This window comes from Lagenorhynchus albirostris, chromosome 20, assembly GCF_949774975.1.
Source record: "Lagenorhynchus albirostris chromosome 20, mLagAlb1.1, whole genome shotgun sequence".
In the NCBI taxonomy this organism is placed as follows: Eukaryota; Metazoa; Chordata; class Mammalia; order Artiodactyla; family Delphinidae; genus Lagenorhynchus; species Lagenorhynchus albirostris.
In genome coordinates this window covers 10,896,937-10,911,878 of record NC_083114.1, presented here as the reverse complement: position 1 = coordinate 10,911,878, position 14,942 = coordinate 10,896,937, and the positions used below count along the sequence as shown (strand labels likewise).

At 58.3% G+C, this 14,942-nt stretch overlaps 2 protein-coding genes across 2 annotated transcripts in view; one reads left to right on the top strand and one right to left on the bottom strand.

Moving 5' to 3' along the window:
- Positions 1 to 6,424, top strand: part of PITPNM3 (PITPNM family member 3) — an 87,651-nt gene extending 81,227 nt beyond the window's left edge. The window contains exons 18-20 of the mRNA XM_060133011.1: positions 2,267 to 2,450; positions 4,351 to 4,479; positions 6,002 to 6,424. Of these exons, the coding sequence (XP_059988994.1) occupies positions 2,267 to 2,450; positions 4,351 to 4,479; positions 6,002 to 6,304 (616 nt within the window). The 3' untranslated portion in view covers positions 6,305 to 6,424. The remainder of the gene's footprint in view (positions 1 to 2,266; positions 2,451 to 4,350; positions 4,480 to 6,001) is intronic.
- Positions 6,425 to 11,420: 4,996 nt separating this feature from the next.
- Positions 11,421 to 14,684, bottom strand: PIMREG (PICALM interacting mitotic regulator). The gene is made up of 4 exons (XM_060134828.1): positions 14,376 to 14,684; positions 12,661 to 12,956; positions 12,049 to 12,144; positions 11,421 to 11,454 (listed from the first exon to the last, which is right to left on the bottom strand). Exons 1-4 carry the CDS (start codon positions 14,667 to 14,669, stop codon positions 11,421 to 11,423), a joined length of 720 nt encoding a protein of 239 aa, XP_059990811.1. The 5' UTR covers positions 14,670 to 14,684.
- Positions 14,685 to 14,942: the final 258 nt, after the last annotated feature.

Below are 14,942 nucleotides of genomic sequence, written 5' to 3'. Positions count from 1 at the left end.
ACTCTTTTTTTTTTTTTTTTTTGCGGTATGCGGGCCTCTCACTGTTGTGGCCTCTCCTGTCTCGGAGCACAGGCTCCGGACGCGCAGGCTCAGCGGCCATGGCTCACGGGCCCAGCCGCTCCACGGCATGTGGGATCTTCCCAGACCGGGGCACGAACCCGTGTCCCCTGCATCGGCAGGCGGACTCCCAACCACTGCGCCAGCAGGGAAGCCCACAAAACTGGTTTTGATAGGCCAAGAAGGTGACAGGGAAGAACAGAGCACGTGTGGGGAAGAGGTGGGGCAAGTTTAGGGCCATTGGGTGTTGGGGGCCAGATTGGGACAGGGCAGGAGGTGCGGCAGGAAGCACAGCTTCCTAGGGCTATTGTACTGCGGAGAGAGGTGCAAACGGATTTTCCACTAGAAAAGCAAAAGAGGTACCACTTTAGTCTCTCCCTCTCTCCCTCCACTCTTTTCTGAGGCTGGCTCTGGGCCAGGCTCTAGGCTGGGCACTGATGCAGAAAGAGATCCTAGTTAGAGGAAATTCACAGTCCAGTGGAGAAAACAAGTCATGGGCATGAGAAACTGTACTCCAGGACTCCAAGGGATCAGAACACCAAGAGTGGGACCGATCCCGGGTCCTGGGAGTTCTTGGGGACTGGGTCAGGGGACTGCCCTGCACCACCGCAGCAGCAGTGGTCACTCTGGGGAGAGAAAACTAGTCTGGCTCAAGGACTCCTACGAGACTGCTCACCTCAAGATGCCCACTGGCCTTGTGGAAACAGGCCCTGGACCTGCTCATTTCAGGGGTCGACCTCCTCCTTATAAGCCTGCGTCCTTTATTCCCATTATATCTTCTCCAAGCCCCTCCCAAGTCAGTGTCCCCCTCCCACACCTGGGAAGGGGAGGCTGTGGTCCTTCCTCTCTGGGGGGCAGTCCATCTGGTGCTCTCATCTCTTCACATGGGCTCCTGGGGCCGCTGCGGTGCTCTCCAAACCTTGCTAAGCATCAGAAGCTGCTTTCTGTAATCACAGATCACTGGGTACCCCGTCAGAATTAACCAGAACTCTGGAGGTGACACCTGAGCCTGTGCATTCTTACAAAACCTCCCCAAATCTCTCAGAGCATCTTCCAGGTTTGGAAACCCCCAATCTATGGTGGCCAGTCAGTGGCTAGCGCCACAAAAGCCTGCAATCAGGCCTGGGCTCATCTGACATCTTACAGACAGGATTCCATGTCAGCGGAGAGCACTTGCCCACTGTGAGAGCACAGAGAAGAGAGAGGCACATCCTGCTTGGAAAGCAGGGAAGGCTTCCTGGAGGAGGTGGCCTTGAAAGATGGGGGGATGGGAACATAAGGAGATGGAGCACAAAGCCTCTCTAGGGCAGGGGTCTGCAGCAGAAGAGCACAGGGCTTGTCTGGGGCAGCAAAGCAGCTCCGTGTGGCTGGGGAGCTGCCATGCTCAAGGGCACAGCGTGGGGGACCACCAGTGCAGGGGGGCCTTGCGACCTCAGGGCACCGGGGAGCCAGGAATGGCTTTAGGCAAAGGAGTAGTGGGGTTAGATGTGCAATTTACAGAAATCACCATGGAAACAGTACCAAGGATAACAATAAACTCACTGCCAGGCTTGTTTGGGATGAATGTATTTCATCCTTCAGAAAACCCTAGGTGGTAATTGTTGTTATTAGCCCCATTTTACAGAAGGGGAAACTGAAATCCTGGGGGCGTTAAGTAACCTGCTCGAAGTTGCACGGCCCAGGTTGGATTGCAATTGGGGGCACTGGAGGGAAAGGGGCCTCCCAGGAGGGTTTTGTAGTGGCCCAGGAGAGCGATGGGTCCTGAGCTAAGGCTAAGAAGTGGAGTTAAACTGAGAGGATGGAGTGAAGATCCTGCCGGGTAGAATCAAAGGCTCCTTGATTGGAGGAGGAAGGACGGGAGACCGAAGGAAAGGGAGGGATCAAAGGCGCTTCTCTCTGGCTCCAGAAGCCTGAGTGATGGTGGCGCACCACAGAGAAGGGGACCCAAGCAGAGGGGCCGGGAGTGGGGGGATCATTTGTGCTGTGGGCATGTGGTTGGTGCCTGTGGGCCATCCGGGGGAGATGGCCAGGACTCACGGGGCTCAGCTGGGGGTGCGGACTTCAGGGTGCCCCCTTGTTTTCCCCTAGTGCTCCTGGGAACAGCCCCTCCGGCTTCTCGGGGCAGGGGGAGGTGGGGAGTGGGGCGGGCTGCCGGGCAGGGGGTGGCCCACGCAGGGCGGGGCTGGACCCTGCAATGCCGTCTCGCCAGGCACTGGCAGGACCTGGGCTACATGATCCTCTACATCACGGGGCGGCCGGACATGCAGAAGCAGCGGGTGGTGTCGTGGCTGTCCCAGCACAACTTCCCACAGGGCATGATCTTCTTCTCGGACGGGCTGGTGCACGACCCGCTGCGGCAGAAGGCCATCTTCCTGCGCAACCTCATGCAGGAGGTGAGTGTCCCGGCTGGGCAGGGCTTCCTCCACCGCCCTCCCCATCACCCCTCCCCTCCTCCCTCAACCCGGGGTGGGGGGGCCTCCTCCTTTACCCCACATCCTCCGATTGTCCAAGCGGATGCCCAGTTTGCAAAGCACATTCACGTGCACCTCATGGGTCCTTTTACTGCCCAGCGAGGTGTGTCGTCTTATCCCTACAGGCAAGTGAGAAAGGTGAGGCTTAGGGATGTGCCCAGGATCTCAGAGTCACCCTTTCATCCTTTATCTTCTGACCCGAAAGCCTAAACTCTTGTCTCTGCATCTGGTTACACCTTCAGCAGACACTTAAGTGCCTAGCGTGTTCCCTCCCCTGTCCTGGGCGTTGGGGATGCACAGAGGCAAACAGAACTCGGGATGTCCTAGAGCTGTGATTTTCACTGCGTGCCCCGTGGCACAGGGTTCCCCGGGACCTCATTAGACATGCAGAGTCTCTGGCCCCCCTTGGAGACCTACTGAATCTGAAACTCTGGGAAGGGGGCCCGGCAATCTGTATTTTAACAAGCCCACCAGGGGATTCTGATGCTTACAAAATTTTGAGAACTGCCGATCTAGAGCCGGGGTTGACAAATCATGGCCCAGGGGCTGAATCCGGCCCATGGTTTTTATATGACTTGTGAGCTAAGAATGGTTTTAATTCTCTTACATGGTTGCGGGAAAAAAATCAAAAGAAGAATAAGGTTTCATGACGTGTGAAAATTATATGAAACTCACATTTCCATGTCCATAAACAAAGTATTACTGGAACACAGCCGTGCTCATTTGCTTACGGGCTGTTCATGGCTGCTTTTCAGCTACAATGGAATAGTTGAGTAGTTGCAACAGAGTGCAAAGCCTAAAATATTTAGTATCTGGTCTTTCACCAAAAGAGTCTGCCAATCCCTGATCTACAGGAAGAAAAACATGGAAATTGACAGTTAACCGGTGGGTGACTAGAAAAGACCCTTTGGGAAAACAGAGGAGAAAGGACCTAGCTTTGTCTGGAGAGGCCAGGGAAGGCTTCTAGGCGGTGGCAACTTCTGAGCTGAGTCTTGAAGCATGAGTATGAGTTTGTCCTGTGACCAGAGAAACAGCATGTGCAAAGGCACTGAGGTAGGAAAGAGCCTGGGATGTTCTCAGAGCTGCAGGTATTCAGGATGGGGGTATGTGCTGGATCCGATTCAGGTCCAGTGGGAGCTGAGGTCCCAGAAGTGATCAGGGGCCTGGGCTGGGCAGGCCGTGAAAACCTTAGAAACTGGGCAAGACCGTGAACTCTCGGCTGAGGGTAATGGTGAGCCATGGAAAAGCTTCAGGCAGGGGAGTGGCAGTGTCTAATTTGGGTAGAAAGATCGTTTTGGCAGCTGTATGGAGAACAGATTGGCGGGAGAAACGAGGGGCAGGGAGGCCAGTTGGGAGGCTGTTGCCCAAGTAAGAGACAGAAGACCAGAATCCAGGTGGTAGTCGTGGAATGGAGAGAAAGGCACGGACAGGCAGGAGAACCAGAGGGCAGAATTGGCAGGACAGAACTGGCCTCCAGTCCTGGCCCTGGATTGTGTCAACTTGGCACTCAATTTCCTGTCCACAGAGGAGCACTTTGCCCCACTGTTCGTAACCTACGGGTCATGCTCCTCACGTGGGGTCAGCAAATGGTGGGGCTGTGATTCACAGGTGGAGCCCATATCAGGCTTTCGGTGCAGAGGGTGGGGCGGGAGGGGAGGCCACTGCAGGGGGTGGTTCCTGATGCAGGGTGGTCCCATGACTTGGAGTCTATCAGTGTGCAGATAAAGGGTCCCCCAGCAGTGCTCCCTGGGGGGACATCTAGGAGTCCTCTGTGGGGATGCGCTGGGCCCCCTCTCCCTCCATCAGCTGCCCTGCGTTTCAGTGCTTCATCAAAATCAGTGCGGCCTACGGCTCCACGAAGGACATCTCCGTCTACAGCGTGCTAGGCCTGCCACCCTCCCAGATCTTCATTGTGGGCCGGCCCACCAAGAAGTATCAAACCCAGTGCCAGGTGGGTAGAGGTGGGGCTGGGGGTTGGGGGGTGAGGGGGGTGGAACCAACAAAAGGGGAGAGGGGAGGAGGAGGTTTATTCCATTGTTTGCTCATTCAGTCATTTGTCCTTTCCTTCCTTCCTTCCTTCCTTCTTTCCTTCCTTCCTTCCACAAACACGACTGGGTGCCTGCTTTGGGCCAGGCCCTGCGCTGGGTACAGGGGAGACCCACGGTGGAATCGGATGTCATGTCATCCAGTCTAGTGGGGGAGATGGAAAAATTAGCAGACAGTGACAGTGCAGTGTGGCAGGAGCCATAATGAATGACAGGGAGCACAGAGAACTGTGGGGTCCCAGAGAGGAGCAGCTAAGCCAGACTCAGGGACAAGGTTGGTTTCTGGGAGTTTGAAGGAATTATCCAGGAAGGGCCTGAGGTTGGAGGAGCCTTTGTGACAGAGGCAGCAGCAAGAGCCACGGTCAGGAGACGGCAGAGCACGTGTGTATTATGGGAACTGCAAGTGACTCAGCTTGTCTGAGTGTGGTGTGGGAGGGAAGGGGAGAGGGGGCTGGAGCAGCAGGTCCTGGACGGCCTGTGTGTCTCGCCAGGCTGGGACTCTACGGCTCTGGAGTGAGTTTGTGATGAGTTTGTGATTCAGAGAGGTCCGTCAGGCTGCAGGTGGAAGGCGGATCAGAGGAAGGGGAGAGGGGAGGGAAGGAGTGGCAGGGCGGTGGCAGGGCAGAGAAGGCCAAGGGCCTGAGAGGCGCTTCTGAGGCAGGATGGATTGGATTTGGTAACGAAGGGATCGGATGCATGAGTCGAGAGAAAGGGAAAGTCAAAGATGACGCCCGGTTTCTGACCTGGGTGACCAGGTAGGTGGTACCATTACTGGGGTTGAAAAGCAGGCGACTGAATGGAAGGCGATGATCTCTTTGGGCCACGTTGAGTGGGAGGTGCCTGAAAGTGACCGGCAGGGGGAGGGGCAGAGATGGTGGGACCTCAGAGTGGGGACCGTTAGAGCAGGGCTTCTCAACTCTAAGGTGCGCACAGATCCCCTGGAGACCTCGTTTAAACGCAGATTCAGATTCCCAGGCCTGGGCTGGGGCCTGACATTCTACCCGTCAAGGGTCCCGGTCGTGCTGCTGCTGCTGTGATCCACGGCCCACACTTTGAGCAGCAAAGGCTCTGAGGACCTAGGGAGAGAGATGGGCAAGAAGGGCAGCTGCGGGGGCCAGAAAATAACGAGGTTCCATGCGGTAGAAGCTGGAGGAGGGGAGAGAGAGACTTAACCTTTGGGGGATTTCAGTGAAAATGACACGGATGGGAGCTTCACCCCATCAGGAATCCAGGGAACTCTGGCGTGACCCGGGGGTACAGACAGAAGCGCTCAGTTGCCCAAACCCGGGCAGGGAGCATTAACCGGTCATGAGCTCCCCAGGTCCTGGAGCAGCTGGGTGTTCCGCGGAGAGGGCGATGTTGGGATGTGGGGAAGGGCAGGACCACGGCCCGCCTGCCCCTCTGGCCTGACGCCTGTCCCCTCCGCAGTTCCTGAGCGAGGGCTACGCCGCGCACTTGGCCGCGCTGGAGGCCGGCCACCGCTCGCGCCCCAAGAAGAACAGCTCGCGTATGATCCTGCGCAAGGGCAGCTTCGGCCTCCACGCGCAGCCCGAGTTCCTGCGGAAGCGCAACCACCTGCGCCGGACCATGTCGGTGCAGCAGCCCGACCCGCCCGCCAACCCCAAGCCCGAGCGGGCCCAGAGCCAGCCCGAGTCCGACAAGGACCACGAGCGGCCCCTGCCCGTGCTCAGCTGGGCGCGCGGGCCCCCCAAGTTCGAGTCGGTGCCCTGAGGGCCAGGCTGCGCGCAGAGCAGGGGGGCCCCCGCGGGCTGCCTTCTCCCCGGCAGACACAGGCCTTTTCCTGCTTTTTCCCTCCCGTGTCTGTCCAGCAGTGTCCGACCAGCGAGGGGGGCAGGACCCTGCCTGGCCTTGGGGGGCTCCCTGGGCTGCGAAGGGGTGAGATCCAGGGGTCTCAGTGCGGTCGCTGCTGCCCCGTCACGCCTGTAGCGCAGGCCCCAGCTAGGGTGGATGTTTGTGTAATCCCGGGGGCAGGCCTGCCTGGAGCCGGAGTGTTTGACAAAGTCGACCATCTTCCTGAGTTCCTGAGGCTTCCACAGTGATGCTAGGCAGGCCCTAACGGGAGGAGCCCCCAGACCAGGGACCAAATGCCGCTGGCAGGTACAGCTTCCTGGCCGCCTGCTGGAGGGTCGAGTGGCATTTGTGCCCGCCCTCCGTGTGGCGTCCCGGGTCACCATCTTGGGCCTGGCTCTCCTGTGGCAAAGTGGCCACGTTCTGGGAGCGAGAGGATGTCCCCTGGGCTCATCCTCTGTCTGAGTCGTTTGCCCACGGCCCTTGGGGGGCGGGGTCTGGTGCTGACGGTCTGTCCTCCTGCAGCTGTCCATTGTCCCCTCTTTCTTGTCTCCTCACCTTTCTCCCGTGGCCCTTGAGGACAGTTATGCCTCTTCCTGGAGTCCTGCCTGGTGCCCTCCCCTGTGAGGCTGTGGCCCCGGTTCTGGCCTAGCCGGGCTGGCCGTGAGCCTTGAGCCTGTTGCTTGCCCTCTCTGGGCCCTGCCTTCCTTCTGTAATTGGAGGGGTCTCCCGAGCTGAGATTGGTGGGAGTTTTTGACTCCTAGGTTGTCCTGCATTTCTGCCTTCTGAGGCTTTTCAGGCCTAAGAGCCCCTCAGAGCCCCTCAGAGTGCCCAGTGATCTATACCTTCCTTGCAGACTAAGAGAGGGGCTGGGGCAGGGGGTGGGCAGGAGGGAGCCACCGTTGCCCCACCACTTCAAAGGAAGCCCCTCTGGGGGGGTCGCTGGGAAGGGGTCCCTGCTCCATAGAGAGGTTTGCTTTGCACTGAGGTCCAAACCTGGTGTCCCAGGGACAGAGACATTCCCCAAAGGGCACTGGTCTGGCTCCCCCTCCCCAGCTCTGCTCAGAGTGATTTCTCCCTTTGGCTCCTGGAAGGCGTAACAGCTGAGGTCCCAGAGCTCCGGGGGTTCATGTAATTTTGGCTCAAACTGTTGTGTTCTCGTCCCTTCCCCCTGCCACTCAGCTTGGTTTGGTGCCCGTAACCTCCTCTTGGGTCATCCCCTGAGGTTGGCAGGGCTTGGCTCTCCTGGGGCCCCTCAAATTCTGCCCAGGCCTTCCTCCTGCTGAGCCCCTGGGCCAGGCGTTGGTCTCCTGCACTTCCCCTGCTCCCTGGCCCAGACCCACACCTGCTGTGTTGGGCTACCCGGGCTGCCTCTGAGCCCTTCGGGCCGTCACTGAGGCTGATCCAGCTCTTGCAGCCGAGGCTCTGGGTCACGGGCCAGGCTGCGCAGGCCCAGATGTCTGTATACCCAGCAGGCACCTGTGTCAGCTCAGTGTCGCTTCTGCTGTCTACCTCTTGCAGGTCCCATGTGGCCAGTGTCCTCCCCAGTGGCGGCTGCTGGTGGGGGCTGCTGGCACTGCTGTTGTGAATCACCCGGTAAACTGGACGCGCCGCTGGGGCTGGACGGCTCCGGGCTCCCAGCCCCCACCCCTGCTCTCCACTGGAACTCTGTCTTCTCCAGCCTGCCAGCTCCCGTTCCACTTCCAGCGCCGCCTCTGCGCCCAGGCCCAGAGCTGCTGGCAAGTCTGCTGGGGAGGGGTGATCACCCCCAGCTTCCTCTCTGGTCCTGCCTCCTGGCGGTTCGCAGCGGGCCCATCCGCCTTTAACATTTCATCCTTCTTGGCTGTCCATCGAGCAGCAGCTCGTCAACTCCAGTCCTTCCCCTCCTTGCCAAAGCAGACGCTGCGTTACACTCGGGCGGAGTTGGTCTGCTTCTCTGAAATTCCATCTCCTTTTTGCAGAAGCCACTGATGTGTGGCTCTCAAGTGATGAAATAATTAGCGTGAGATACTTCTCCCCCAGTTAGAGTCCCTCTGCCCTTTTTTTCTGAGAACCCCAGGCTGGGAGCAAGAGAGAGCAGGGACCCTGAGGAGTTTGGAGTCCGCGGGAGCAGGGTTCTGTGCTTGTGGGGATCGGAGCCGGGACGTGGGCCCCAGCAGTAGGGCCCGCACCCCTTCCCTTCTGGAGCTCCGGTTTGGGGCTCTGACAAAGTGCACCTCAGATGCTGAAGGCGTACAGTGAGATGTGGTGAGCACAGCGTTCTGGGAGCTTCGGTGGGTGTGTGTGAATGTGTGTACTTGGAGCCCTGTATAGTGATCAGACTCGACTTGTTTCAGTACTGCTTTCACAGCAACTCTGTAACCAACGTGCACTTTCTCTGCTAGTGGTTTGTTTGATCTCGTCCTTCCAGTTAAGTTGGAGAAAAACAAAGAAGCAACTTGTGTCGTTCTCCGGAGGGGGTGCCACTGCCTCTCCTGGAGTACTTCTGTGACCCCCAGTCTGGCTGTTTTCTAGAGAATCCTTCCAGCTCCGTGTGCCTGCTCCCCAGGAGCTGGAAAACAGATCTTCCCGCCTGACCAAAGCTCCTTGTTCCTTGCGTGGCATGTTTGTTCTTCCTAGTTTGGGGTGGGGGGGCGGCTGTCCCGACAGAGGGCCTGCCTGCAGCCTCCCCTGCCTTCGCCCTGTTGGGGGTTCAGGGTGCATCTGTAGCCAGGGCCTGCTCTTCCGGCCTCATGGCATTTTTCTAAAGATCTCAACTCCTCTCTTAGGCTCCGCAACAGATACATTAAAAAAAAAAAAAAAAAAGTAAGACTCTTTCATGCATTTGGATAAAGGGCCCTCCAGTCTGGGTGCTGGGCCACAGAAAACCAACGTATTTGGACCCCAGCATTCCAGACATTACTGGGGTGGGGTGGGGTGGGCTCGCTGAGAGAGGGGAAGCTGGAACTCATGGGTTTTAAACCGTACTTGGACGGCTTTGGAGCTCAGAGCCGCGCCCCGGAAGTGCCCTGCCGACAAAACGGGGCGCCGATCGTTAAGTGAAAGGCGGACCCCGAGGCAGGTGGAAATGGGTCCCGAGGTGGCGCCGGATTTGTGGGGGACACTCGCCCACCCAGCCCAGGTGCAGCCCTGCCCGGGAGGGGCGCCCTGCCTGCGGAGCCTCAGCTTGACCCCGCCTTAAATAACCAACGTTCCTGCCGAATCCCCGGGGGTTTGGGTGCCCAGTGCTCTGGAAACCTATTCTCTTTGGCTCAGCCAGAAGAAACCTCCCCTCCCCCGCCACCCCCCCCCCCAAGTAGGGTTAAGTCCAAGCAGCGAGGCCTGGCCTGGGTCCTTGTCTCCTTGCTGAGAAATCAACAGGGTGGATGGGAAAAAAACAGATCAGGCATTTGACCGCCACCCTCACGGGCACAAGGAGAGGCAGGTGACACCAGGAGGGGTGGGACGTAGGGTGGCTTGCTCGTCGGGACTCCCACCCCCAGACCCCGCTGTCCTTTTCTATTTGTCTCCTCGGCGGTGGCAGCCGGTCTGATCTTGTCCGTCTGACTGTTCCTAAGTATGTAACTGTCAGTATTATTTGTGGTGGACGGTTCTGTGGTGAAAAAGGTTTAATCTATTTCTCATGGCTGCCTTGTACAAAATCCGTTAGAAAAGAAAATGTAACATACCAGATTTCTAACAAGACAAAAACAGCATTACAGAGTTAAAAGATTTTTACAACTGGTCTTGATTTTGATGTGAGCTGGTTTTTAACTCTCAAATGTTGTCACTTAAATAAAAACCTTATTTGCCTTTAAAATGTGCTTTGCTCTGAACTAAGCCGAGAGAGCCTTCCCGTTGCTCATGTTCCGCCTGAGCTGGGGGCAGGCTGGCTTGGAGTCGGGGTGGAGGAGGGCGACAAAGCCGGGCCCTAGACCACAGACCTGTTGCTCAGAGCGGGCGCAGGGGGTAGGGTGACAACAAAGAGATGTCAGATACAGAGAGTCTTTATTATGAAAAAGCAGTGTTGTCTAGGAAACTCCTACACTGGTTTCTTTCGAATAAAATGACAAAGCAGATTTCTTAAATAATTTACAAAGGGCAGAGATTGCTATTGAACAGGGCTACCTCTCCCTGTACTCCCACGGTGGGTGCCCTGTGCCGAGAATGTAAGTAGGTGTCTGTGGACTCAGGGTCTTGGGGCCTGGAGCTCTCTCCCATCCCTTCTTCCGGGGCTCTGCTGTGGGCAACAGGGCTAGAATCTGGGTTCCCAAGAGCCCCTGCGCTGGTGACACAGGAGATGACTCTTTGCAGACCTACTCCTGGGTACGCAGCTCAGAGCTCTCAGATATTACCTTGTGCTTGCACTGCACTTTACAAGTGAAGCAGCTGTAAAGCTCACGTGTGGGATGAGTTTCTAAGCCCCAAAGGGGAGTAGAATGAGCAGCCCCCCCCGCCTCTCCGAGGGCTCCCCGAGTCACTCGCAGACTGCGGCAAGTGGTCACTGGCGGGCGGGGAAGTGGCTGGCGCAGAAGGGCAGAGACCCCAGCAGCCTCCACCTGGGCCCTTGTTAGTCCGGTCCCTGTTTGCCGCGGCCCAGGGGCACTGCCAGCTCCTGGGTCCTCCAGGAACTCCCGGGAGGCGCGGACCCTGGGTGTGAGGGCATGGTGGTCAGCTATGGCTTGCTTCCTGCAAGACAGAGCTCCCTTCATGCCCCTCACAGTGCTGAAGCCAGGGAAGGCGGGGACACCATAGACTGCCCCCCCGAAATGAGGTGCTAGAAGGTGGCTGCGGCTGCCTGGGGCCCCGGTATGCTCTGCTCCATCAGTGATGGGCCCAGTGAGGTCAGGAGCTCCGGCTCCGAGCAGCTCAGAAGACTCGCACCTTCCTGCTCTGTGGGGCCCATCGGCTCGGCTCTGTGGCTTTTTCCAGAAAAGACTCAGTTCTTTAACATGCCTCCAAGTATGTCTACGGGCTCGTGCAAGAGGAGGAGGTGGGGGAGGGGGAAGACACAGAGAAAGATGCGTAGGAGGAGGGCATTACCTGAAGGATGCTGTCCTCAGTCATGAATGAGAGAAACAGTCATGTCGCCACTAGAGGTGGGAAAGCAGGAGGGACAGATGCCGCTGGGTGCCGCAGGCTTTGAGGGACCCTCCCCGCCTGAGCTAGACAAGAGCAGACCTGGCAGCGTGGCGGGGACATGGCCCACTCAGCATGTAGTCAGAGCCGGCAGGGCCCCGCCTCAGAGGCCGTCACAGCCACGTACAAACGGCCCCCAGTTAGGGCAGCTCCAGGCCCAGGCCCTGCCCCCGGGACGCTGTTCTAAGCAGACAGACCAGGCATTTCACAGCAGCCAGGATGCTTTCCCCAGTTCCGTGGGCGGGCAGGGCCGAGAGGAGCCACGGGGAGTGGCAGAGGAAGGGCGGGTCTTTCAGGAACCAGGGACCCGGCCACATGTGATGGACAAATGTGGGGGACCAAGGCCCAGGCGGCCACATACATGCAGGGTATGTCCTTAACCACCACCCCAATCTAGGTCTTTCATCAAGGAGGAGACCGAGGCATGTTGCAGAGGAGACAGAGGCTCAGATAGGGAGAGGGACGACCAGGGTCACACAGCAGGGCAGAGCTGGCTCAAGGCGGACCCCCCCGGCCATGGCCCTCTGAAGCACGGTATGCCAGCTTACCTCTCCTCGGCTATGATGGCCTCATCCAGCTCTTGGGACAGCTTCTGGAGATGCTGGATGCCTGCCCCCACGGGCTCTAGGTCACTGTCAGACTCGCTGAACGGAAGGAAAAGCCACACATATCAGTCATTAGTCGGAAACCTGTGACAGGAGCCCTTCCCATCCAGCACCGGGCCTGGTGTATGGGCTCAGATGACCCACACGGGCTGGGAACGTGTCACCGTAGACTCCCATTCCAGGAAGTGACATCAGAGCAGCTTGGAGCAGATGGCACAGAAAAGCTGGATCAAGGCCCACAAGGTCAAGGGCAGGTGATCTTGTAGACAGGTGAGCCTCAGCCCTCCAGATGGCTTCAAAACTTGCTTTTGGGCTCCCCAGGAGGCTTGGGTGACTGTGCTACTCCCAGAGTTAAGCTCGCCTCTTCCTTTGGCAGATGGGGAAACTAAGACCCTGAAGGACCTCCCCAGATCCCCCACCAGCAGGGCGCAGAGCTGGGCCAGGTCACGGATGTGACTCCGCTCAGGGTGTCCCTGGCTCCAGGTAGCCCCGGGAGGGGCTCAGCAGCCCCCAGGGCCCAGCTAGTGTTTGCGGGGCAGGCACTACTGCACGCACCTGGGGGAGCAGAGGGGCTCTGCTGAGGAGTAGGGGCTCCGGAAGGCAGCCTCCCTCCTGGACCGCCGCCGAGGGTGGGCATGCGGGCCCATCTGGGTGGAGAGGCGGCGATTCGCCCTCTCCCGGGGGTCCAGGGTTGAGCGGGCAGGGGCGGCCACTGATAGCCGGGTGCTCCTGTGGCTCGGGCTGCGAGCTGGGGGGCCACTGCCCTTCTGTGCCCCCCTCTTCCTCCTCCTGGCTTTCACCTGGGTTTCCACCAGCCACTTGGTGCCACTTTGGCAGGACTCCTGGATTCTCTGTGACAGGTACACGGAAAGGTCAGCACGGACAAGCCAAGAGTGAGCTACCCCAGAGTCCCCAGGCCATACCCCCAACATTTCGGCCCACCAGCTGGTCCTACAAATCCGGGCAGCTTTTACTCTCAAGGTGAGGGTTGCAGATGAGTCCATGTGGAATGGGTCCACGGCAAGGACCCAGCTCAGGGCCCCCGGGGATGAGCGCGTGGCCAGCAGCAGAACCACGCTGGCTCATGGAGTCTACATTTGGTCTAAGTCCAAACCCTCTTTCGGGACAGACTGACCCAGCCTCAAAGGGGAGGCCCAGAGGAGAGCAGGCCTACCCACAGGATACCGTGCAATAATTTCTCTGCCGGCTTCTGGTCTCCCTCACTCTAATCTACCGTCCACATTGCTGCACAGAGATCCTTCTCAGGGACTGACATTTGGCTCAGAGACTTCTCCTCAGAGGGTCCAGAAATGCTTCCCTCTCCCAAACCTTCAGATTCCCACTCAGCAAGGAGATGCCCTGCCCACTCCCAGGTCTCTCCTTGGAGGCCTGTCCACTCTCACAGCTCCTGTCCTTCCTAGGTGACACCTCCCCACACCTCCGGCTCTAGGTTTGGAGACACAGCCACTTGGGAGGCCCACGGACCCGTCAGCCCCAGCACACGTGGCCTCTTCCTGCCCACACCTCTCATCTGATACCAAATCCTCTCAAAGCTATCTTCTGAGCAGTTCTTGAAGTTGCTCACTCCTCTGCAAGGCCAGACCCCCAGACCCCCTCAGAGGCGAATCTTCTTCTAACCCCCTTTTCATCAAGTAGCTAAAGAACAAGTTCTAATATGCTAATCGGACCCAATTCCCACCATGTTGCAAATTCTTCCCGCTGGTTCCCAGGGCTCCCAGTCGCCCTTGGGAGCATCTAAACATGTTCGGCGCACCGAGCCCCTCTCACGTCCCACGCTGCGCTCTGTCCTCCGGCCATACATAGACTAAGTTCCTGCCAGTTCTCTTCAGCATCTTGCCCTCCCTCAGCCCTGGGTCTGGACTATTTCACCTGCCTTGTACACTCCTCATACTTCCCCCTTTTCCTGGGCGAATTCCACGGAATCACCTCCTCCGGGAAGCCTTCACTGACTAAGCTGCTTTTTGGTGTTCCCCCACCATTAGCCCCTTGAATGCAATTTCCTATCACAATACAGCTCTATCATCTTGTCTTATGAGGCTCTGTTTCCTCACAACACTGCTTTCATTCACTCATTCAGCTATCTGTTGAGCACCTGCTACGTGCCAGCAATTATTCGGAGTGCTGGGGACACAGCAATGAACAAATCAAAGGCCCTGTCTTCACAGAGTCTGTATTCTTGGGGGCTCCTCGGGGGCAGCTATTATCCAGCATCAAGAAGGCCCTCCGTACCTGGACATGTTCGATATTACCTGGGACACGGCACCCAAGGCGTTCTTAGCTGAGCGAGCTGCAGCCTGGAGGCCCTGCTGTCCTGGCTGTGGGGTTTCCAGGGGCTTCCAGGAGGGGCCCGCCCTGAGGTTGAGGCTGACTGCTCTCAGGGGCAGCCTCCTTTGGAACTGTCTGCACAGGGAGTCCAGGGCCCCGCTGGAGGTGTCTGGGTGGCCAACTGCAGGCTGTAGGGCCTCGCTCTCCTCCAGCTGCCCCTGGTTCTGTAGGGACCTCCGACGCATGGAGGCCCCCACGGCCGGCCACCGAGAAGCCATCTGCCCGGCCGAGAGTCTGTTCTGCCCAGCAGACCCTGGAGAGGAGATCAAAGGGAGGTCAGCAAGGCATCCCCCCACTGTCCCATTCCCAGGCTTCAAAGACACCCTGAGTACCGGGGGAAGAGATGCGATGGGGGCCCGTGGGGTGGGGCACTTGGAAACTGTCGGTGCAGGAAGGAGGATGCTTCCTGGAAGAGGGGTCAGCGAGGACCAGAAGAGGGTAGAGGCTGAACAAGCCCGGTCAGCAATGTGTCCCGTGCTGCTAGTGTCTGA

Bases quoted from the DNA above. Each gene is read 5' to 3' on its own strand.
- PIMREG (XM_060134828.1), bottom strand. From the start codon at position 14,669: ATGGCTTCTCGGTGGCCGGCCGTGGGGGCCTCCATGCGTCGGAGGTCC. The intron at 12,957-14,375 runs GTAATATCGAAC...TACCTGTCACAG, and splicing joins CCTTGGGTGCCGTGTCCCAG to AGAATCCAGGAGTCCTGCCA. The intron at 12,145-12,660 runs GTGCGTGCAGTA...CCTTCCGTTCAG, and splicing joins GAGCCCCTCTGCTCCCCCAG to CGAGTCTGACAGTGACCTAG.